The sequence below is a fragment of the Dendropsophus ebraccatus genome, chromosome 11, assembly GCF_027789765.1.
Source record: "Dendropsophus ebraccatus isolate aDenEbr1 chromosome 11, aDenEbr1.pat, whole genome shotgun sequence".
NCBI classification, from domain to species: Eukaryota; Metazoa; Chordata; class Amphibia; order Anura; family Hylidae; genus Dendropsophus; species Dendropsophus ebraccatus.
This window is the reverse complement of record NC_091464.1, coordinates 70,978,843-71,003,842: the sequence shown is the minus strand read 5'-3', so window position 1 is coordinate 71,003,842 and position 25,000 is coordinate 70,978,843. Positions and strand designations below refer to the sequence as shown.

General features: G+C 42.8%; 1 protein-coding gene across 3 annotated transcripts in view; it reads right to left on the bottom strand.

Moving 5' to 3' along the window:
* USP25 (ubiquitin specific peptidase 25) overlaps positions 1 to 25,000 on the bottom strand; it is an 80,682-nt gene that overhangs the window by 30,762 nt on the left and 24,920 nt on the right. For all 3 annotated transcript variants that reach the window (XM_069945998.1, XM_069945999.1, XM_069946000.1), the window contains exons 3-8: positions 19,398 to 19,542; positions 14,919 to 15,042; positions 12,596 to 12,758; positions 6,726 to 6,812; positions 4,272 to 4,409; positions 2,324 to 2,400 (exon numbers count right to left, since the gene is read on the bottom strand). In XM_069945998.1, the coding sequence (XP_069802099.1) occupies positions 2,324 to 2,400; positions 4,272 to 4,409; positions 6,726 to 6,812; positions 12,596 to 12,758; positions 14,919 to 15,042; positions 19,398 to 19,542 (734 nt within the window). The remainder of the gene's footprint in view (positions 1 to 2,323; positions 2,401 to 4,271; positions 4,410 to 6,725; positions 6,813 to 12,595; positions 12,759 to 14,918; positions 15,043 to 19,397; positions 19,543 to 25,000) is intronic.

Sequence of the window (25,000 nt, the reverse complement as noted above, 5' to 3'; positions counted from 1 at the left end):
TGAAGAGCAGATGTAGGCTCTGACATGTCATGGCTGCTTCGTTTTCCCCTCCAGCCTCGAGTGTAATGTTCATGTCACTTAGCGCTTCAATTGTCAGAAAATGTTTGCAGCCCAAGGGCAGCGCAGGGGATCTTGACTGAATTACTAAATAGCGAAAAAGCCAATTACAGGAACTAAAGTGATAGCTGGCTCGTAATAATCCACATGAACCACACAGGGGAGGAGCGGGCGAGTCACAGTACTGATAGTCATAGATGGAAGGTTGGAGGTCGTTCTCATCTAGAAACCTGACGCATCAATGGAGATGTATTCAGTGATATTTTCAGGGTTTGCTAGGATAAGTATACAGTAATGTGGACAATAACCTTAGCAGCTGACACACGCTATTGCTGTAAAAGCTGAAAAGTAGAAAATCATACAAGTATACACACAGGCCTATAAGCCAGCCAATGTATGAGGGACAAGTTTCCAGTACAGGCCAGACTTGCCATTCCCTAGAAGGGGAGGGGTAATATTGTTTCTGAATTTTAAAGTCATGGCATATTGCTAGGATGTGTAATCATGCTGTAGAGAAGAGCAACCCTTGGATGCACTTGAGTTCATCTGAACTAGAACGCTTTGAATTCTGCTGCAGAAGTTGGATGCAGCCCTAAGGCTGCCTGGAAAACATGGATCCAGCCATAGGCTATATCCATGTTTTTCCAAAATCCCTAGGCCTGCATCCAACTTCTGCAGCCACCAGTAATCAAATGCAGAACATTTCAGGTTCAGACGAACCATGGCATGCTTGGAGTTTGCTTATTTCTATCCTGTTGTGACCGGTGGGGTGCCACCTCTGGGACCTAGGGGCCACAATGACGTCATAGACTGGGGTCCATGTATAGTTGTCTCTTTAACAGCAGCGCTTCCAGCCACCAACTGTATGTAGGTCACGCAGCATAACTTTATTCATGTTAATGGTGCAGTTTCCTGCACAGTCGAGTTGCCGGCTGCATCACTCATCAGGGCCAATGAGCAACCACATGCTGAGTTACTATCATAGACAGGTGAAATGTTTCCATCAGTTGGGGTGTGGGTGTTCAATGACTGCTGGAAAGAGCTGAGAGAGGGGCTCATCTTGGCACTTCTCATCTGGTCTCTCTCCTAACTGCAGTATACAGGTTCTATAGAACAGTGAAGTCAAATTGGTGACCCTCCAGCTGTTGTAAAACTACATTCCCATCATGCCCGGACCGTCAAAGCTTTGGCCATCCAGCTATTTCATAACTACAATTCCCATCATGCCTGGAGCACCGGTTTGACAACCATGCAAAAAAATGCCTATGAAGCCTGTCTCCTCCAGCAAGAAGAGAAAAAGGGAGACAAGCTTTAGCAGAATGCTTCTCCCCGCTCATTCTAGTGATTGGTGGGGGCCTCGGCACCCAGACACTGGACTTGGGCCCCACTACAGAGCAATAATATGCCCAATAAGGCCAATTCGGTAGATTATCGTTCCGTGTAATAAAGACAATGATAAGCCGATGACAAGGATTGACTGATCGTGTCTTCTTGGTCCTGACATCGGCTGCCGACTGTGTATCACTACGTGTAACAAGGATGTGCGATTGGCGGCTGATTAATGTGTAAAGAAAATAATAAAAGTTTATACAAACCTGTCCATGCTTCTGCCCAATCCCCGGTATCTTTCACCTGCCTGCAGCTGCTGCTGCTGCTGGAACTTCAGAGCGGGCAGGCCACTCAGCCAATCACTATTGAGACTGGTTGTGAAGTTCCATTGCTGGATGCAGGCAGATTGCAGGAAAACAATGCACTTGTTTACACTGGTGATCTGGTTGTGCAATGCAGCCCTTAACATGGAAACCAATCTAAGGACTGGTGAGGGTTCCAATTGTCACAACCTCAACAGTCAAGACTTATAAGGAATACCATTTAAATTGGAAAATCTAGTGTAAACTATCTTCCAGTATGACACATATATATATATATATATATATATATATATATATATATATATATATATATATTATATATATATATATAGAAGGAGATCATGCTGGAGGTCTATGATCACAGCCCTGACCAATGTATTACAGAAGCATAACCAACTATTAAAAGGTCCTATGCGGTCAGTCCGTACACAGTCACTTTGCTAGTGTTTCGGATCAAGCAATTTGGTTTATTACATATGCATTCCCTGGCATGACTTCCCTTCAGAGTATCAGGCGCTAAATAAATATATATAATTTTTTTTAACTGTCTTAACCAGATATCGACGTAACAAGTAATATCTGGTTAACACAGATGACACAATCTCAGCACTCACCTTTCTTCCTCTGCTTTTATCTGGAAAGCGTCTTCTAGCCAATCCAACAGTTTGTGTGTGAACTCACTGACATCTTGCTATAAGATGAAGAGAACAAGTTAAGGGTCTATTCACACATAGCGTATCCACTGTGGATCAGCAGTACAGTGCTTATGAACCAACGCAAAGATGTGTCGCAGATCAGTCACAGAATCTGACCATAAAATGGCACACAAGGGTGAACTCACAAGCATCAGATTTGCTGCAAATATTTCTTTGTCTCCTCAACCTTAATTGATTTTCAGCCACAAAAAAGTGTTAATTAGACCTAAGACAGACACATACCCCTTTCCCACCCCATGACCATGGCCAGACTTAAAGTGGCTCTGTACCCACAATCTGACCCCCCCCCCCCCACTTGTACCTTCAGATAGCTGCTTTTAATCCAAGACTTTTCCTGTGGTCCGTTTGGCAGGTGATGCAGTTATTGTTATAAAAAACAACTATTAAACTGAAAGCCCCGTGCCTTATGGGAGTGGCCTGGATTGTATATGCATTAAGGCCCTATTCCACCAACAGATCTGACGACAGATTATCTGCCAAAGATTTGAAGCCAAACCCAGGAACAGACTATAAACAGAGAACAGGTCATAAGGGAAAGACTGGATTTCTCCTTTTTGCAAATCCATTCCTGGGTTTGGCTTCAAATCTTTGGCAGATAATCTGTCGCCAGATCTGTTGGTGAAATAGGGCCTTTAGGCTGGCACACCTTCTCTGTCTCTCCTCCCCGCCCTCCTCATCATGAGGAATGCTCCAGGCAGATTGCCTACTATTCGTCAGCTGTGCTAGCCGTGGATCGTTAAGACACCTGTGCAAATGTTCAGTATAGAGAAAATGTTCCAGTGGCTTTCCTAATGATGAAGAGGGTGGGGAGGAGGGACAGAGGGGTGGTGCAAAGTTAAGGCACAGATACTCCAAGCCACGCCTGTAGGGCACGGGGCTGTAGGTTTAAAAGTTGTTTCTTAAGACAATAACCGCATCACCTGCTGAACGGACTGCAGGACAGATCTTGGTTTAAAAGCAGCTATCTGAATGTACAAGCGGTTTGTGGTGGGGTCAGATTGTGGGTACAGAATCGCTTTAATCACATAGAGAAAGAGAGAGAGAGAGAGGGGGGGGGTTGCACCTTTATTTAAGAGTAACTTGGATTAAGAGAGTTTTGGTTTAAGAGCTCACAGTTTTTCAAAATTGTGACTTGGTTTTTAAGAGCATTGCTTTGGTGTAAGAGCTCCCTGTACTGGGTGGGAGGGCATGGTCTGCATAGCAGGGTCTACAGCCCTGTACTCTTACCCAGGACGTCTCCCTCACCTCCCAAATCATAGCAGATCCACTTCAGGCTGGGGCTTGCATAAGGGGACAGGACTGTGAAGGCAATCTCTCCATATCTGTAACCCCTCTCTCCCTAGACAGAGAGTGCTGCTATGCTGTGCTCACATCCACCCTGCTTATTCCTTCATATTCCCTGCAGTCTCTGTCAGCCCTTGTGTTTCCCATTCTCTCCATTCCTGCTATAATGTGCCTGCCATTACATTCAGCCATTATGGGGATCTGCAGCTCCATCCTGTATCTACAAACAGCAGCTGTACATTAAACTACACATGCTGCTTGCTATACTGCACAGTAACTTATAATATGACATTCAGCTGTTTCTAAAGGTTTGTTTCATTTGTTTTACGTGTTAAGTATAAAAAATGTCTGCATTTCTATGATTACTTATGGGAAAATTTGCTTTGGTTTAAGAGTCTATTTGGATTACAAGCACAGTGCCAGAACGAATTATGCTCGTAATCCAAGGCACCACTATGTGTATATAAATGTATATGTATGTATGTATGTATGTATGTATGTATGTATGTATGTATGTATGTATGTATATTATATATATCTTTCTTTATTACTCTGGGCTCACCTGTTGAGAGTCATTGGATTTGAATGCATCCTTCAGAATCTCCACCGCCCTGGAAGGATCCACATATTTCCTTTTAGAACTGACCAGTAGTGAAAAGAGATATCGGAGCTCTCGCATGAAAGGCAGATTCCTATGTTCCTATGGCACGTGAGTAAAACAGCAAATCAGTCAAACATAGTAATATTAGGAGATTAAAAGGCGTACTCCAGAGAAAAAATATTGGAGGGGGTTTATCATTGTGCGCCCCTGGTGTACACAATTTCCCGTGGCTTACGTCTGCCATATCCCCGGTTTGCCAGATGGTCTGGCAGGTGGGCGCGACATGGTGGGGTGGAGGCATGGCCTCCTCCCACACCTGATTTCTGTCTGGAAACAGGCATAAACCAGCCAAAGGTCTACACCTGCTTTAGAGCAGGTGTAGATTGCTGCACAATACCTGTGCCGAGCACAAGGCTGGCTGGCTGTACTAAGACCTGTACTGTACAGTCTTGATAAATGTCCCCCATTCTCTTCAAATTAACAGAAAGTTACAGATTTAAAAATTACTTCTATTTAAAAATCTCCAGTCTCTCAGTACTTATCAGCGGCTGTATGCCCTGCAGAAAGTGGTGTATTCTTTCCAGTCTGACACAGTGCTACAGTGCTCTATACTGCCACCTCTGTCAGTGTCAGGAACTGTCCAGGGCTGGAGAGGTTTTCTATTTGCTACTGCTCTGGACAGTTCTGGTCACAGACAAGAAGTTGCAGCAGACAGCTTTGTGTCAGACTACAGGACATACAGCAGCTGATAAGTATTGGAAGTATTGGATTTTATTTATTTTTAAATAGAACAATTTACAAATATGTATAACTTACTGACACACCAGTTAATGTTATTTTTATCCCTCAGGAGTATCCCTTTAAGTTTACTTGAAAAACACTTTCTCCCATCCCCAGCATACCTATGGTCAGGCCGGGAGCAGCCTTGTAGCTCCACAGACATTAACGCCATCTCATTTACCTGTAGGGCAGTCATTTACCTAACGTCCCATTTGCACTTCAACAAACAAACTACTTATTTAACAAATGGTGACCCCATTACAAAAAGGCTCTGGGTAAAGAAGTATCAAGGGCCTATACAGAGAAAAGAGCGAGAAGCAATACTGCTCTCTTGTAGTTTACCAATAGCATGACATTTAAAGGAAATTTCTCAGACAACTACAATAGGCTAATGGCCTTAAAGTGCCACTGGCTTTAAATAATTTTTTTCCAGAGATCAATAGTACAGACTATTTTAGGAAACTTTGTAATTGGGTTTATTAGGCAAATATGCCATTATCTGCATTCAAAAAAGACTTTCCCCAGCCCAACCCCCCCCCCCCTCCTCTCTCCAATCTGCTGTTCATTATCAGGAAATCTTGACTCTTTTACATCAGTCAGGCCCTGTCTGTTCTATGGAGAGGGGAGGAGGGAAGAGGGAGATTAGTCGCTAGCAGAGAACAAAGGATTACACAGCAGGTCCTGTGTGAAAGCCGGTATTCAGAGGTCAGTGCTGACTTCAGAGGAGATAGCCAGTGATGTAGCTGTAAATTAACTCTTTGTTGTCCTGTTTTGGTGCCTCATCTACCTCAACCCCTCCCCTCTGCATAGAGAACAATGAAGACAGGGGGGAGAGCTTCAAACTGCATTTTTCAGCTAATAGACCCATAACAAAGTTTCTTAAAATCGCGTGTACTATTGATTTCGGCAAAAAAAAAAAAAAAATTAAACTACAGTGACACTTTAAAAAGTGTCCCCCAAGTCATCTTCAGTATATAAAAGGCAACCCTTTAACCTACTTGTTCCCCATTTCCACTGATTGGCTGATGGGGTCTGTGATGTTACAACCATAGAACCTGGAGGCAGCCGCACAGTGTGGAAACCAGGGAGGTCAGTGTACATTATTGTTTACAATCACCCCCTTCCCTGGGCATATACATAGAACCTCCCCCACCTGGATAACCCCTTTAAGGTGGTACAGTGACAAATGACAGCTAAAATGTCTAATATGTGGGGTCACTAGATCTTAGAGGTAAAGGAACTCCTTTCTAGCCAATAGAGGGAGGTCTTGTCTATTACAGCTTTATGTATCTCCAGAGTTGCTGTGACATGTTCTGCACCATCTTGCTAGATTGTATGGTTGCCTCAGAAACCACACAATGCCCTGTGAGTTCTCGGCACGAGTACTGCATGTTACACGTTGGGCGTCATACGGTTGCCAAGGCAACCTAAACACCTTGCTGCTCCTCTCAGCACTGAACTGTGCAGAATGTACCACTTTGGCTCTGGACATACACGTCACAGAAAACAACCCCTGTAATATGTTAATTACTGCTTGAAAAGTTTTTGTTTGTTTTTTTGCAGGGGAATGTAGGTAATGCATGGGGACGCAGCTCATACAGGAAGTATGCCCACATACATAACAGGAACGCCCACCTTGTGGTTTCGTGGAACATCCTGAGCGCTGGCAGGGGGGCTGTAGTTCAACACTAGCCGGCGAAACTCAAGCAGATTAAAGAGAGACTGAAAGAGAAAAAAAGCATATGGTATTTCTCAATGGAAACAATAAATGCAACAATGTACACATAGGAAGACCAATAAATATACAGAATACTAGGGAATAAGGTCAAACTATTCATATGACCTTGTCTAAAAGTGACAGAGCCATACACAAACAATGACATGTCACCTCTTTCCCATGATTAAACGTACAGGGCTCAGGGCTGACAGCCGAGCCATTGAAGTTAATCAGTCTAGGCAGGCAAGGATGGTGGAGGAAGGAGGCATGCATGCTGTAGCCTGGTACCGCCTGCTTGACACCTGAGCTCCAAACAGGACAGAACAAGCTGCAAGTGGTTAAAGGGGTACTGTCCGCTGTACACCATGCTCAGAGCTGAAGTGCCAAGGACTGACTGACATCCAGGGCTCAGTGCTGGAGGCCAAGCAGGAAGGGGTGGGGGAAGGAGGAGGCATTCTGCTGCTCAGTATGGCCTCTACAATGCTTAAAAACGACTGGTGTCAGAAAGTGAAATATATTTGAAAAAGGATTTCTATTTAAAAACTGAACCCTTCTAGTGCTTATCAGTTGCTATATGTCCTGCAGGAAGTGATGCATACTTTACATAGTGCTCTCTGCTGACACTTGTCTGTGTAGGAAACGGTCCAGAGCAGAAAATTTCCATGGGGATTTTATACTACTCTGATGGCCAGCGGTGGCAGCAGAGAGCACTGTGTCAGTCTGGAAAGAAAGCACAACTTCCTACAGGACATACAGCAGCTGGTAAGTACTAGAAGGCCTGAGTTTTTTTTATAGAAGTAATTTACAAATCTGCATATTTTTCTGCCACCAGTTCATTTGAAAACATTTTCTTTTTTTAAACCTGGAGAACCCCTTTAAGAAAAACACAATTTTATAATGTTGCAAACAGTCAACACTTAAAACATATTGTTTCCATCTTCCTATAAGCTATCTGCTCACGTCTTTACTGCTCACCTTAATATGGGGGGGGGGGGGGGAAAGAAGTTATGACAACGGAAACCTTACACGTCATGTCACAAGAAGGTTATTCTTATACACTTAGTCAGCTTTTACACTCAGTATCACTAAAGACCCATCCGTCACCAGCTGCTTTTCACAGTTGTCAAATAAAAAGGCGGCATTGGTCTCAACCAGTAAGGGGCTGAGAGAGTCATCTCTCATCGCTGGAGAGAGCTGGTTGGCAGAGATACCCCTTCTGTAAGCCTGTGTCTCCTTGGTTAGAGCCAAGGCTTTTAATAAACTCGTTTAGAAGGAGTATTCACCGCCAAATATGTAATAAAAAGAACAAGCTGGTGTCTGTCCAGAGACTTCTAGGAAGCTGCAAATGGCCTACGTCAGTAACAGACACATTGGTGACGCTCTAGGCTTACCTCACCAGCTTTATAAAAAGTTACAGAGGATCCACCGACATGCGTCAGACGGTTAGTAATGTTACAAACAACTAGTTCTGTCTGATATAGAGGCCAGCAACATCTAACAAAAAAACACAAAACTGTTTTTCTTTCCAGATGTATATACGAGATTCTGCTATAGCCCAAAACTATAGAACTTAAAAGGGCCACAAAAAAGATTTGACATAATAAGACATGTAAAATAATAATAAAAAAATAAAGTTAGATAGATATAGTAGTTGCGGTTTGGACACTTTGACCGACTTTTACCAAGTCGCTCCTAAAACTGAGCTGCAGTACTAGACACAGACCACTATTAAAAACTTGATGCCGTGTCTGGTAAAAAAATGGACCGGATGCAACACTCATCGGGATGCTATAACCTCCTAGGTAAGCTTATCAGAGGGTCCCTTAAAGTGGCCATACACCTTTAATAACTGATGGCTGAACGACTGTTCGGATGTCAGTCATCTTCCCACCCCCACCGGTAATCGTCCTCTGAAAACACAGGAATGCTCAGCATGACCGAGCTTCTGTGTTCTCTATGGGGAAGGGTAATGGTTAGAGATGAGCGAACCTGGAGCACGCTCGAGTCCATCCGAACCCGAACTTTCGGCATTTGATTAGCGGTGGCTGCTGAACTTGGATAAAGCCCTAAGGCTATGTGAAAAATATGGATATAGTCATTGGCTGTATCCATGTTTTCCAGACAACCTTAGAGCTTTATCCAAGTTCAGCAGCCCCCGCTAATCAAATACAAAACGTTCGGGTTCGGATCGACTCGAACCCGAACACAGTTCGCTCATCTCTAGTAATGGTGCGTTTACACAGTGATTTATCTGACAGATTTTGGAAGCCAAAGCCAAGAACAGACTATAAACAGGGAGCAGGTCATAAAGCAAAGACTGGGATTTTTCCTCTTTTCAAATCCAGTGCTGGCTTTGGCTTCCAAAATCTATCAGATAAATCTCTCAGTGTAAACGCCCCATAAGCCACAGCCAGACAGCTCTCTAAGGCTTACCTCTCCCAGAACAAGAGGGTCTTGGCGGTGATTTTTCATCACACCAGTTATCATCTGTTAGTGGTCGTTCAATAGCCCCATATACTCTAGGCCCCATCTCACTGACACTGCTCCTCAGGGCCGTACATGACATGGATATAAAATCCACAAAGAATTGATTAAGATTAAAAAAATAAAAAATATTGGAGCCAGCAGATTTCTGTGGGAACAGTCCATGATTTAATAGATGTTAGATGAATGATAGATGTTGGGGGAGAGAAGGCTTGGGCATGCTGGATTTCAACTGCCTGATCCTTTTGTTCTCAGGGGATATAAGCTGCTTACAGGAGAGGTCCGGCAGCAGTTTACAACCCCCCAAACCCATTCAACATATACAATGGCTCAGCCTGTACATGGGGGCATCATTTATGTATACAATGGCATAGGCCCCACTGACCAAACAAGCACTTAGCAGACATCCATCATATGGCCAATGTTTTGCTGTCCAGGCATGATGGAAATTGTAGTTTTGTAACAGCTGGAGGGCCGAAGGTTCCCCATTCTTGATCTAAGTAAACAGGAGAAGGCCCAGTTTAAAAGCAGCAAAGGCAATGGGACCTATGGATATATCCAAGATATCTTTTGGGGAACATGCCGGATGCTTCCGAGTTATATCTCATATGCAGCCATACATGGATTTCACCCGATATATTATCCCAGCACATTATCCTCCCGCACAAATGTTTATTCCCAACTCCGCATTAACACCGTGCACCCGATCCCGTCCACACCATACACCCGACCCCATCATGCATTCCTTCGACTATAATCAGACTCATCCGCGCGGACATATGAATCAGAGACTGGAAGTAAACAAGCTGGTCTAAGCAGCTGGCAGCGGCGTCGGTGATCCGCCATCTGTTACAATCTGTTACGGGACTCGTGACGACTTTGATTTCAGCGGAGAAGAAGAATTTATTGTAAACAAACCACAATAACATTTCTAGATCAACAGAACGGAATAGAGACGAGAGCAGCTGACCGGGACGATAACAGCCTGTGGGTCTGATACAGCAAAGCACATCAGATAGTGGTGGTGACAGGACAGACAAGTGTAGAGAGCCGTATAATTGCTGCATAGAGTGGTGGATGATAAGTAACTGGTCATGGATCTGTTTTAAGAGGATCCATGAACAGTTTTTATGTCAGTAAGCATATTTTCAGAACAGGGATAGGGAACCTTTGGTCCTCCAGCTGTTGCTAAACTACAATTCAAGCTAAAGCTTTGGCTGTCCAGGCATGATGGGAGTTGTAGTTTTGCAACATCTGGAGGACTGAAGGTTCCCAATCCCTGTTTTAGAACCGCGGGCTGATCTGAATCTTTTGTCATTATTATTCTCTCCACTTTTATACTGGAGCTGTTTAGCCCAATCTATCCTGATAACTAAGGTGACCATACGGCCTCAATAGCGGTGGGCTTTTGTCCTCCTGCCGACCCCATACACATGCATACTCTGTTCAACTAAGCATACTTGGGGATTTCAGTGGAGAGAGGGGAATAAAGGGTGTCTGACACCAGCCAAGAACAAAGAGATCAGATACTGAAATTTGACATGCTGAGTCAGGAATGGATTTGAAAAAAGAGGAGAAATCTCAGTCTTTCATTTATGACCCGTTCCCTGTTTAGAGTCTGTTCCTGGCTTTGGATTAAAAAAATCTGTCAGATAAATCTCTTTGTGTAAACACACCTTTAGATTGTGTATCCATTAGACTGGCACAACCTCTCTGTCCCTCCTCCCCGCCCTCCTCATCATTAGGAATGCTCCAGGCAGATTGTCTCCTATTCATCAGCTGTGTAAATACTGAACATGGGCTGGATGGTTAAGGCTCCTGTGCAATGTTCAGCCAGGAGAAAATGTTCTAGGGGCATTCCTAATGATGAAGAGGGCAGGGAGGGGGGACGGAGGGGTGGTGCAAAGTTAGGGCACAGATACTCCAAGCCACAGCAGTGTGGCACAGGGCTGCAAGTCTAAAAAATGTTGTTTAGGACGATATCTGCATCAACTGCCGAACGGACCCCAGGACAGATCTTGGATTAAAAGCAGCTATCTGATGGTATAAGTGGTTTGGGAGGGACAGATTGTGGGTACAAAATCGCTTTAAATCTTTTAAGGGGAACTCTCAGCAGGTTCCATTAGCTCCCTATTGCACACGGGGTGCTAAGGATTAAGGTATGTCTTTTACCTTCATCCTCAGTGCCGTTCCCACACAGTTTTAATTTAACTGTGTCTCTTTTAGGACAGTTTTGAGCACCGCGCTCTGCCTTTAAACGCGCTCCACAGGATGATTGACAGGCAGAGAGGCCAGTAAAGGACCTCTCTACCTGTCAATCATCCCCTCCGAGCGCACTGACAGGCAGAGCGCGGTGACTAGATACGGGCGGGGAGCTGTCCAGATGACTACTTCTCTGCCTTCTGCCTGTCACACGCTCGGAGGATAAAAACTTTTTCTCCGGTATAAAGCTCCTGCTGCGGCCACAGCCGGTACGTGCCGCGGCTGCTGCAGGAACTTTATACAGCGCTCCTGGGAACCATATGAGCCCGATTGGTTGCCTTTAAAAACGCACATTAATAGTCTGGACGCTGACAGATGGGTCACTACCGCAGATAACATAACATGAAATTCAAGTACGCTGCTTATGACACACCGTAGAGTTGGTAAACATGAAATGAGCAGGCTGCGAGACTCCCGGGGGTCAGGGCATAGAGTTACACTCCTGGCCGGGGCTACATGAGATCACTGACTCGCTGCATGTCTCCAAAGTCTCTTTTTATGCCACTAATGAGTCATCTAGTTATAGGATAGCCGCATGTAAAATTCCATACACCCACCACAGGTACTACCACTGTGAGGGTAGCGATGGATTTACGAGCTAAGAATATGCATACCAGCCAATAATATCTTGCTTAACCCTGGGTGTATTTGTTCCAATGTTACTTTAAAAAAAAAATACTGTGTGTGTGTGTGTGTGTGTGTGTGTGTGTATGTATATGTGTGTGTGTATTAGAATGAAACAGTGAAAGGTACACAAAAAAAAAAAACAGTGTGAAAGCAGCCTAATAATTCAAGGGGACAGGACCATGCCAAAACACTAATACTGGTATTATACCAGACTGGGGAATCTAGCTTACAGAGTGGTGATGAGCTCTGTGTGTACAGTGTGTACAGCACAGTTAATAAAACACCTAAGTCAACATTTCAGAGGGGCATTTAGGGGCTAAATACTATAGCACTGAACCAAATCTCTGAGTGTTTCAGAAAAACCACAAGGTTATGGATGGCATTGTGCCGAACAATAAGGATATCATGTCCTCACCTGGATGACGGCGCTGAACCAGCAGGTGTTCCCCACATTCTTTAATCCCACGGGACAGTTGTCCTGACGCTTCCTGTCGTAGGGATTAGGGGAGTCGCTCCAAACCTCTGTGTGAGTCCGCTTTAGGCTGGCCTTGTTCTCAGCAATGCTGGCTTCTAAAACTCTAAATATAAACAGGAATAAACAGAGCATTAGGTTGTAATATGGTGCAGGGGTTCTCTTGGTACTCGTCAGAGGGCGTGCCTTTTCCTTGGTGAAAGCTAGGGGGCCCCATACACTTTGTACTGATGTATACCCTGTATACTGAATACTAAGTGATTGTTATTCAAGCCAGGACTGCCTGGACTCCTTAAAAATGTGGGACCACCCCCAGGACTCTTCACAACTTTATAACTATGTTTTCCTTTATGCTGCCAGGAACATTCTAGACCAAGGCAAATACCTAGCCCGGATGATGGATTATCCTCTTAGCCAATCAGTGACTGCAGCGGTGTCTCCCGTCCCAGTCACAGATTGGCTGAGCATTATATTATATTATAGTCAATGGTTGCCTGCTTGCAACCTTTTATTTACTCGAGACTTCTCCTTAAAATGATTATTTTCTGTCACACTTCTTTGACATTTCAGTATTTTACTATGTCACACTAACATGACATTTTGTTGTATCACCTAAAGGTCTTGTCCTTACATCAACTCACACATCCTACTGGTTGTGTAACATATGATCACAAGCTCTAATACCACGATGTGAAAATTACCAAGTAACTTGTGAGATGAGAAAATCTACTATCAGAATCCAATACAACCCATTAACTGTCACAATACCAGTCTAAATACTGCAAGATACCTGTGATCAACTGTTTCACTGCTAACCTAAAAGGGTACTACAAGATTAAATGGCTATGAAAAGCTTTGAAAAACATTTTCTTATTCTTGCTTTGTGCATAAACACTTTCTGAATAGGTTTGTATTAAACATTTTGCTTAGTTTTTTTAGACATCCGCAGCAATGTACTGTACATGCTCTATTTTCTCTCTACTATGATTCTCCCCCGGAGACCGCCTTTGACAAGCCTTCCTCTCTATCTACAAGACTATGTGAGCTGTCCTCCAGGGATTCTCTCTCCCCTCTCCATCTGATCCAGTGCATAACCTCTTCCCCATCTCTACTGTTATCCTCTAAGCAAAAAGTTGACTAAAATATTCGTCTAATTTTTCTTTGAGCAGTATCTGAATGGTAAGTAATTTTTAATGAAGACTATTCAGAAAGAAATCTGACTCCTTACATAGGAAGAACTTCATATTGACTGGCACAAATGTTGTCTTTTGTTACAACTTATTTAAAGGAGAAGTCCGGCGAAAATTTTTATTAAAGTATTGTATTGCCCCCCAAAAGTTATACAAATCACCAATATACACTTCCTGGATAACATGGTGATGTCACGAACCGACTCCCAGAGCTGTGGCTGCTGTAGAGGAATCTGACAGAGGGATGCTCAGTGTCCCCCCGGTGCCCTGTGTCCCTTAGTGTCCCCCTGCTATCATCCTCTCCAGCAGCTATAGTCCGCACAGCTCTGGGAGTCGGGTCGTGACATCACCATGTTATCCAGGAAGTGTATATTGGTATATTGGTGATTTGGGGGGCAATACAATACTTTAATAAAGATTGTCCTTTAACAAAAAAAAGTTTAAAAGATGTTAAGAATAGTTTTACCATATTATTTAATCATTCCATTAACATATACCCTTTAATTTACCTGGACTAAACTACTTCTGAAAATCTAAAACAATAGGGTATACGATGTTAAAAAGTGACAATTAGGTGTCTTTGAGCTGCTTTGGTTGAGACTGTTTGCTGTAGTCTTCTGACTGTTTTGACTGGGAAAAGCACATGGCAATATTAAAAGGGTTTTGTTTTCTTATAATTTTGTATTTTAGTTTCCATTACCAAAACGTTTTATTCACAATAAAACCCTTTAATTAGAAAGCTGTACAATATACAGCTTTACAATGTATTCTCCAAGTTTTAGTATGCAAGTGATGCAGTTCCTTATTTTGGCCTCAAGATGTCACTATTGCAATTGCCGACAACTACATCTGTCCTTATTCAGAAGTAACACAGTGATACCTGCCGACCATAAACTGAGAAATTATTTTACAGGTTTGTTGACGATTGTGAGAGGATTAGTAACAGAACCCCAAATGGACACAAACTCACAGGAGATTTGGAGAATTTAAATTAGCAAACAATACAAAAGGATAATGATATACATGAAAAAGAAAAAGAAAAGCAAGGGTGATGCTAGACAGAACTATTTACAGACCTGCTGATGGCTTGTTCTTCATCAGTAATTCCCGTTTCTCTGAATGTCCTGTTTGACTCCTCCAGACTCAAGGCAATGGCTCTCTGCAGGTCATCCTTATCATCCCCGGTCAGGTCAATCACATCTACAAATGGATAGAGGACTTAGTTGAAGGTATATGAACACAGTTATATAGAGTTGCAGAATTTATTATGCCGCTAATCTTCCATTACATAAATTGAAAAAAAATATATATATATATAAAAAAATAAGTAAATAAAATATATTTTAAAAAATAAATTATAGATAGATAGATAGTTCCTTCCTAACTTTCTTTCTAGCCAAAATTCCTTGAATCCTTTCTTTCAACAAGTGGGTCATGTGATCCCATGTTTATGAGAAACTTCCTATAGGAAAAAGCTGAATAGCTGTTACTCCTTTGCTGCTTTCTAATTAGTTCTTGCTGCAGACATCCCTGTGTTATTTTTCTTCCAAAGATATGCTCTAAAATGACAAAACAGCTAAAAAGGTAGAATGTGCCTGGTTCTGTGAATTGAGTCAACCTTTAAATGCTCTGAGGGACAACCTGAAATATTCATAGCCCTGTGTATTGTCACATATTCTCCACTAGGCCACTTCCTAAAGATGGAGTGAGTCTATAAAAAGGTAAAAGAAAAAAAAGAAACCTTTTTTTTTTTGGTCCGGCTTTAGTTTAAAAACAAAAACAAACAAAACAAAAAACGTTGATTTAAGTAAGGGAGTTGTCTATGGAATTTGGTTCAGATGCAGGAAACTTGTCTGTCTGGTCATAGTCAAGTCACCTTTCTCATATTAGCATACATTTATAATCGTCACATGGATCCTGGACCAGGCTCCTTTAGAATGATTCACTTTACAACCCTACATATCATTAACTGGGTTTGATGTAGTTAAAGGGGTTATCCAGTGCTACGAAAACATGGCCACTTTCTTCCAGAGACAGACCCACTCTTGTCTCCAGCTTGGGTGGGGTTTTGCTGCTCAGTTCCATTGAAGTAAATGGAGCTTGATTGCAAACTGCACCTGAACTGGAGAAAAGATTCATGTCGTCTCTGAAGGAAAGTGGCCATGTTTTTGTAGCACTGGATAACCCCTTTGAGTGTTCTCCAAGATTTTGCAAAACTACAACTCCCATGATGCATCTCTCAGGGCATGACCCCTTTAAAAGCAAAGGATAAACCTATAAATCTTAAAAGGAAACTATTAGAGATGAGCGAACCTGGAGCATGCTCGAGTCGATCCGAACCCGAACTTTCGGCATTTGATTAGCGGTGGCTGCTGAAGTTTGATAGAGCCCTAAGGCTATGTGGAAATCATGGATATAGTCATTGGCTGTATCCATGTTTTCCAGACAACCTTAGAGCTTTATCCAAGTTCAGCAGCCACCGCTAATCAAATGGCGATCGTTCGGGTTCAGATCGACCCGAACCTGGTTCGCTCATCTCTAGAAACTATACCATAATGACTGGTGACTTGCTTTAGTCATGTTAACAAGTGTGCCACCTATGTGCCATAATGATGATGTATGTATCCCGGGAACAAGTAGCAGCTCGCTGCGGCATAACTGGTTTTGGGCTTCGGAATCCCAGAGTGGTGCAGCCTGACTCCCATAGTTCCTGTAAGTGAATGCACGTCACAGCCTGCTAAACCTGGGGTTAGGGCAGATGTCAGTGATACGGCATATACTGTGCCTGTACATGAGCAGAATGTACTGTCCGGCTGACACATTTATCTCATACTCAGAAGGTTCCCAAGCCTTGCGGCAGTATACATCCCGGATAATGAAGAGCCGTATTTAGATGAGGGACACAAGGAGCACAAAGTGACTTCTTATACACTAACCAAGAGATAAAAGGAATCACTTCCCCTAAAATAAACCAGATGTGCATCTAGGAAAGCAGAGTGATGGTAAATATGCCTGGAATTACAGCCAGATGCCTAAAACATTCCAGTATAATTTTTCTGAAGCATCCAATCAGTGTCGGACTAGTGTATCTGGGGCCCACCAGTGGAAACGTTCCTGGGGGGCCACCAATGAAGAAACAGTGAGAACGACATGCCAGTCAGTGTTAGTGCAGGTTCTAAAGTTGGGGGCCCAAGGGAGGACCCCCTGCTCCTCTGGTGGGCCAGTCCGACACTGCATCCAATGATGCAAAAGATGGCATCAAGTGAAAACTTTTTTTCTTGCAGGTTGTGTCCACCGTCAACCAATTTTTGCTAATGCTCCAACTGCTAAAAAAAAAATGTAAATTTTGCCCACACAGTAACTGACAACTAACAGACCCATGTGTAGTCAGACCCTGCAGTTGCGCTCCATTCTATCTGCCTCCGTCTTTTTTCCGCAGACATACATTTATTAAATAATTAAAAAGTATGCGTTAGATGGAATTAAGTTTCACTGCTGGATCAGACTACGCAGGCTTCTCTGCAGTCTGTTACTATGGAGACGTTTTGACTTGTATCAGAGCTGCTGACACAAAACTGTAGGAAACTTAGGGCTCTATTACACAGAGCGATAATGGGCCTGATTTGGCTAATTATTGACTTGTGTAATGGAGACAACGATCAGCCAATAAAACGATCATCAGCTGATCGCTACTAAGGTCCTGACCTTGAATCATCAGCTGCCGGCCGCACATCGCTATGTGTAATAGTGATGTGCGGCTGACGACTGCCCAAACAGTTAACACTTCACCTCTCCACGCTTCCGGTGTTCTCCTGTGCTTTGCATTCGTCCCAGCACTGTGGCTGCAGCTTCAGAGCGGCCTGTCCAAGCTCACAAGCCGCTCAGCCAATCACTGTCCACGGCTGTTCCGGCAAGTGATTGGCTGGGCGGGTGCCGGAGAGGTGAAGTGTTAACTGTTTGGGCAAGGGCTGCATGGACATCACTAACGATGCCCGTACAGCCCTTGCTAAATGATTATCGGGTCGTGTAATAGGGTCTAACACCTAGCATTTCGGCGCTCGTTCACTTCGGGCCGCCATCAGCCTATGTAATAGGACCCTTAGAAACAACCTAAATTGTAAGGTTACATTATTCAATATGCATTAAAGCAATAGCTGCATATAAGTACTGTACCGTAACATCACTTCCATTCAAATGACTGGATGTCCCCCAATATCCTCTCTTACTGTGCCTTACAAAAGCAGTGTCTTGTCTATGCTATTTCTTAAAGACACATTCTTGACATTACCATATGGGAAAAATGAACATTACTTACACTGTGTTAATCAGGTGTTACTGTATAGTATGCATTACACTCCAGAGCTGCACTCACGTCTGCTGGCAGGGTCACTATGTACATACATTACACATTACTTATGCTGTATTAACCCTCAGTTACATCCTTTATTATACTCCAGAGCTGCACTAACTATTCTGCCGGTGGGGTCACTGTACATACGATGTGTATCCTGTACCGATCCTTTATTATTCTGCAGAGCTGCCGTTCTTGCTCTCTGAATTCTCCCCTAGCATTCTTTGCTGACTCCGTCATCTTTACACCAGACACTGTACAGTAAGCTAACACAAGCTCTTACTGCATATAAGGACTGAACTAAATTGTTAGGGGTTTGTCTATAGTTTCCAATACAACTTGTAGATGAGTAAATGCACCAGGGAACGCTTAAAGGGGTTATCCAGCGCTACAAAAACATGGCCACTTGCGGTTTGCAATTAAGCTCCATTTACTTCAATGGAACTGAGTTTGAAAACCCCGCCCAATCTGGAGACAACAGTAGGGGGAAAGTGGCCATGTTTTTGTAGCGCTGGATAACCCCTTTCACATGGTATCAGTATAAGTGTAGCGCTGTGTAATTACAATGTAAAGGACCTATTACACCAAACTATTATCGGCCATACTTCGGTGACTACTAGACGATAATAGTTTGGTGTAATAGGAAGTTAAAAGACCATGATCAGCCGGCATGCATGGTCATTCTGCTAGCTCAGATGCAGAACACCAAGTATTTGGAGAAGGACCAGCCTTTACTGTAGTCATCTAATGGTGTCAGAAAGTTATATAATTTTGTAATTTTCTTCTCTTTAAAAAGCTCAAGCCTTCCAATACATATCAGTTGCTGCATGTCCTGCAGTAAATGGTGTATTCTTTCCAGTCTGACACAGTGCTCTCTGCAGAGCAGTAGTTAATCCCCATAGAAAACACTTCCTACTCTGGACAGTTCCTGACATGGACAGAGGTGGCAGCAGAGAGCACTGTGTCAGACTAGAAAGAAAACACCACTTCCTGCAGGGCATACAGAAGCTGGTAAGTACTGAAAAAACAGGGATTTTTAACTAGAAGTAATATACAAATTATCTGATACCATTTTATTTAATAAGCAATACTTTTCTTCAAAAGGACTCAATGAACGAGTATTGATTCAATCACGCTAAACAATATCTGCCTTTAGAGATGTCTATTGCAAGAAAACAAGTAAAACTGCAGAGGAGCCACGTACTTGTGTCCGCCTGGCTGCCGACGCTGATGTATCGGTCATTGTTGGGGATGGCTGTCTGATAGTAGCTTGCTTCTTCCGGCTGAGGGAGCTTGGCATTGTTTGCAGTGAGAAATGCCACCGCTAACTCCAGGTTTCCATTGCTATCCTGGAAAATAAAAGGGAATCAGTTTATTTCAATGAAATCAAATGGTAAAAGAAAAAAAAAAAAGCCTGAACACGTGCCTGACTCCCACACAGAGATGTGAGATCTGAGATGTGCTTTGCATCTATTTATACTGCACACTACATTGAGTCAGGTTCCTCTCCCAACCTCCAATAAAGAACCTGCACATCAGTAACAGGCGCTCAGAAGAGGTCTTACACAGGGCAGAGGGAAAAGTTTACTGAAAATTATGTAAAACTTCCTATTGATCAATAGGTCTGATGTGTATTCAATATCAGTAATATACATGTAATCAGTCCTGGTCATGTAACAGTGACACATGCCACGACTTGTTACATGCACAGTCCAGTTTGGAGACGTGACGTATGACGTGTAAACGACAGCAAGCAGAGATTCTGAAAACCAGGTTGAATATGGAATCAGATGAGATGAACTGAAAGTAGTACGGTTCCGGCACTCCAAAAATTGGTTAAAAAATATATACTTTATTAAATCATGTTAAAAAAACAGCAGAACAACTCATGCTGTGTGGCCAGATAGATTGACGCCAATTGGCAAGTGGGGGATACAGCAGGCGTACGCCATGGAGAAGGGGCGAATCTGTGCCTTCTCCCTGGTGTATGCCAGGGGCACAACAATAGTAAATGTTCTCAGCAACTTTTTGTCTTATGGATAGATTACTGAGCCTATGCAGGCTTATGCTTTTAAAGTGGTTGTCCAAATTTAGAAAAATTTCTTCTAGAAACCGTACCACTCCTGTCCTCAGTTTAGGTGTGGGTTCTGCAGCTTAGTTCCATATAAGTGAATGAAGCTGTAATTCCACACATAACCTGAGGACAGGGGTGGCACAGTTTTTGCAAGAAAGCATTTGTGCTTTTCCTAATCCTAAATAACCCTTTCATTTTTTTTTTCTTTTTCCATTTATTTTTCTAGGACTTAAAAAGTACCCTAAAATAGACTGTTTATTGTGCTTATAATAATCTTCCATTAATTTCCATACGTTACATGTCTATTTTAGGGCTACGACAATGATTGATTTGGGGGGGGGGGGGGGGGGGGGTAAATAAATAGTCAAGTTAACCACACTGGCGCTCCATGCGGGGGAGATAATAACATAAAAACACAAAGTAAAAAGCAACAAATAGAAACACACTACATGGTAGGAAGTCAAAAAAGGTTTACGGATATAATAACTACAGTTATGAGGAGTCAATATTGACACACGGCATTATCTGAGCGCACATGACAATGAATGAAAGGCACAGTAAATCAATGAGCACATGTATAACCAACCTAACAATACATCCACCAAGGAAACTCCTCCTGAGCTCCACACATCAGAGCCGTATCCGGAGGAAAGTTCACCAGAGGACACACACATAACTGCGCTCTCAATAAAGGGCAGGCAGACAAGAAAAGGCACTATAAGAGGCAAGGAAATCCTACCGACAAGACTAACTGCAATGATATTACAATACGTGAGCACTGAACAATACAGCAGCGCTGATATAAGACCTGTGTGTGTGGGTGGGGGCGCCGTTATAGAGGGTACTAGGAGCTGCCCAATGCAAAAACAATACTTCTTGTAATGTATTTCAATTAAATCTCCTGCAGCGTCTCCAAAGGGATAATGATGTATTACACACCCATGGTCCTCCAAAGGGAGAAGCTTTTGCCCGCTCTACATTCTTTTAACAGATACCCGTAACAGTTAGACACCCCAATATGTATACGTGGACAGTATGTGTAATAAGGTTATGAATCAGGGGAGATTTATCAAACATGGTTTAAAGTAAAACTGGCTCAGTTGCCCCTAGCAACCAATCAGATTACACCTTTCATTTTCCAAAGAGTCTGTGAGGGAAAGAGAAGTGGAATCTGATTGGTTGCTAGGGGCAACTGAGCTGGTTTCACTATATATATAGGAGATGTATATATAGAAAATTACTGCGGCACTCCGATACAGCTCGTGTTCAAAAGGTGTAGTTTATTTCTCCCACAAAGTGCATTAGCGACGTTTCAGCTCAATCCTTATGAGCTTTTCTCAAGCTGTGCAATATACATGTGTAACATCAAGTCTTAAATAGTAGCAAAGTGATTACTCACACACATCACGTGATCAATCAATAAAGTAGTAAATAGTGAAAAAAATCATAAATCACAATTAATTATATACGCGAACACCATACTAGACGTGTCATGAGACAGGAATACCCTGTCATACAGTGAAAATATCACATGTGTATTAAAGTGTCCATACATTATAAAAGTCCTTTTCACATGAACAATTGAAGACAGGTGGGATAGTCGCTCACCGGATGACGTCAAGAGGCCACACTAGGATGTTGACACGAGGCATAGGAAGAAACTCGTAAGCTTGGCTTGTAAACAAAATTGCAGCGAATGTGCCAGTTTGAGCCAACCAGGGTAAATGACGTAACTAGGTCGGATAGGCGCAGAGGCGTCATGTGTGGAGTGAAGTAACACGTATAAGGAACGGCAAAGCCGCTACGCAGGTAACCATGGAGACTGGACGCTGTAACCGGACATCATGGGGGTTTAACCCTTCGTAGGTGGACGGCATCTCTTCAGTCACCTATCGGGAATCATGTTGGCCAAGGAAACATGGTCCAAAGTATGGGCGAGTTTCTGCATAGGGCTGCGCCCTCGGACCAATGTCACCTCCGGACAATCCAGAGTTGTCACGATTCCTGTATCGGCCTCATCCCAGGGACTGTAGTATAGCCAAATACCTTGCGCCGGCACGTCAGATCCAAATGTCAGGATACCGCATCATTGCCGCAGTCACAACCGCACAGTGTGGATAAGAATATGAAAGAAATAGTCCAAGGAATGAAATCAGGCCACGACGTCAATCAGGTGAGTGTCCCACTCTGCTTCACTGGAAAATCAGCTTGTTACTATAACGAAAAGAATAAAGTATATTATAAATACAGATTAACATGATATAAATAATTATCGTGGGATTACACATGTATATTAGGGACCAGTAACTCAAGTGGAGGGGAGGTGACTGGAGTCAAAGTCACGGGGTGATCAAAATGCAAAAGTAATATAAGGTTAATCTACAGTAGCTCGGTAGAATGTGGTTTCAATGTGTTTAATTTATCAATCCAAAATAGTTCCCTTCTTTTTAATGATACTTGTCTGTTGCCTCCTCTAGGTGGTACTGGTATTTGCTCAAACACAATGGCCTTCAGATCACTCTCACTATGTCCCTTTTCTAGAAAGTGTTTTGAGACGGGTTTTTGGATTGATAAATTAAACACATTGAAACCACATGGTCTTAACGTAGACTTTAAAATTCTACCGAGCTACTGTAGATAGACCTTATGATATTACTTTTGCATTTTGATCACCCCGTGACTGACTCCAGTAACCTCCCCTCCACTTGAATTACTGGTCCCTAATATACATGTGTAATCCCACGATAATTATTTATATCATGTTAATCTGTATTTATAATATACTTTATTCTTTTCGTTATAGTAACAAGCTGATTTTCCAGTGAAGCAGAGTGGGACACTCACCTGATTGACGTCGTGGCCTGATTTCATTCCTTGGACTATTTCTTTCATATTCTTATCCACACTGTGCGGTTGTGACTGCGGCAATGATGCGGTATCCTGACATTTGGATCTGACGTGCCGGCGCAAGGTATTTGGCTATACTACAGTCCCTGGGATGAGGCCGATACAGGAATCGTGACAACTCTGGATTGTCTGGAGGTGACATTAGTCCGAGGGCGCAGCCCTATGCAGGAACTCGCCCATACTTTGGACCATGTTTCCTTGGCCAACATGATTCCCGATAGGTGACTGAAGAGATGCCGTCCACCTACGAAGGGTTAAACCCCCATGATGTCCGGTTACAGCGTTCAGTCTCCATGGTTACCTGCGTAGCTGCTTTGCCGTTCCTTATACGTGTTACGTCATTCCACACATGACGCCTCTGCGCCTATCCGACCTAGTTACGTCATTTACCCTGGTCGGCTCCAACTGGCGCATTCGCTGCAATTTTGTTTACAAGCGAAACTTACGAGTTTCTTCCTATGCCTCGTGTCAACATCCTAGTGTGGCCTCTTGACGTCATCCGGTGAGCGACTATCCCACCTGTCTTCAATTGTTCATGTGAAAAGGACTTTTATAATGTATGGACACTTTAATACACATATGACAGGGTATTCCAGTCTCATGACACGTCTAGTATGGTGTTCACGTATATAATTAATTGATGTGATTTATGATTTTTTTCACTATTTACTACTTTATTGATTGATCACGTGATGTGTGTGAGTAATCACTTGTTACTTGTTACACATGTATATTGCACAGCTTGAGAAAAGCTCATAAGGACTGAGCTGAAACGTCGCCAATGCACTTTGTGGGAGAAATAAACTACACCTTTTGAACACGAGCTGTATCGGAGTGCCGCAGTAATTTTCTTCATTTGTATGCATTTATACTCATGGTCCTCAGGGGTATATACTGCTGGCACCAACTGCAATAGCTTCCTGAGTGCTGTGTCCACTTTTCTAAGTATATTATATATATATATATATATATATATATATATATATATATATATATATATATATATATATATATATATATACATACACACACACACACACACACACAGTGGTACCTCGGTTCTCGAACTTAATCGGTTCCGGAAGGCAGTTTGAGAAGCGAGCAGTGTCTTCCCATAGGAAATAATGTAAATGTGATTAATTGGTTCCAGCAGCCACCAATAATTACCTACAATACTCATTTATTACACTGATAAGTGCTCAGTATAATCACTACAGTACAGTACAGAACAGCAGTATATACTGTACAGGACATTAAACATAAGAAATGTTCATCAGAACCAGCAATTATAGTACAGTAGTCACCAACTACTCACCCATCCTTTACTGTATATCCAAGCACTGTAATGTATGGGAGATGGTGGTGCACTGCCTGTACTACTACTGCACTGTATATGCACTCCAGCAGTCTTATACAGCACTACAGCACTGTACTGTATGTGAAGCCACACCACTGCTTAACTCGCCAGGTACAACCCACCATCCACGCTCGCAAAAACGTTCGAAAAACGAGCAAAGTTCGAATTCCAAACAATACTTCTGGGTAAATTTTCATTCGAATACCAAGCAGTTGGAAAACCGAGGTATTACTATATATATATATACACACACACACACACTCTATCCTTTATCCTCTATAACTAACCACTCATAATTAAATAGCACCTGCCATTAAAAATAACTTTTGACACGTCATCAGGAATCACAGAAAAACTTGGTCCGACAGCATCCAGTAGTGAGGATATGGTGGATCTTTATTCAAGCAACATACACAATGGCAAAGTTTAGACCATATTGGGTCTTTCTTAAGCCTCAATGTGTATGTTG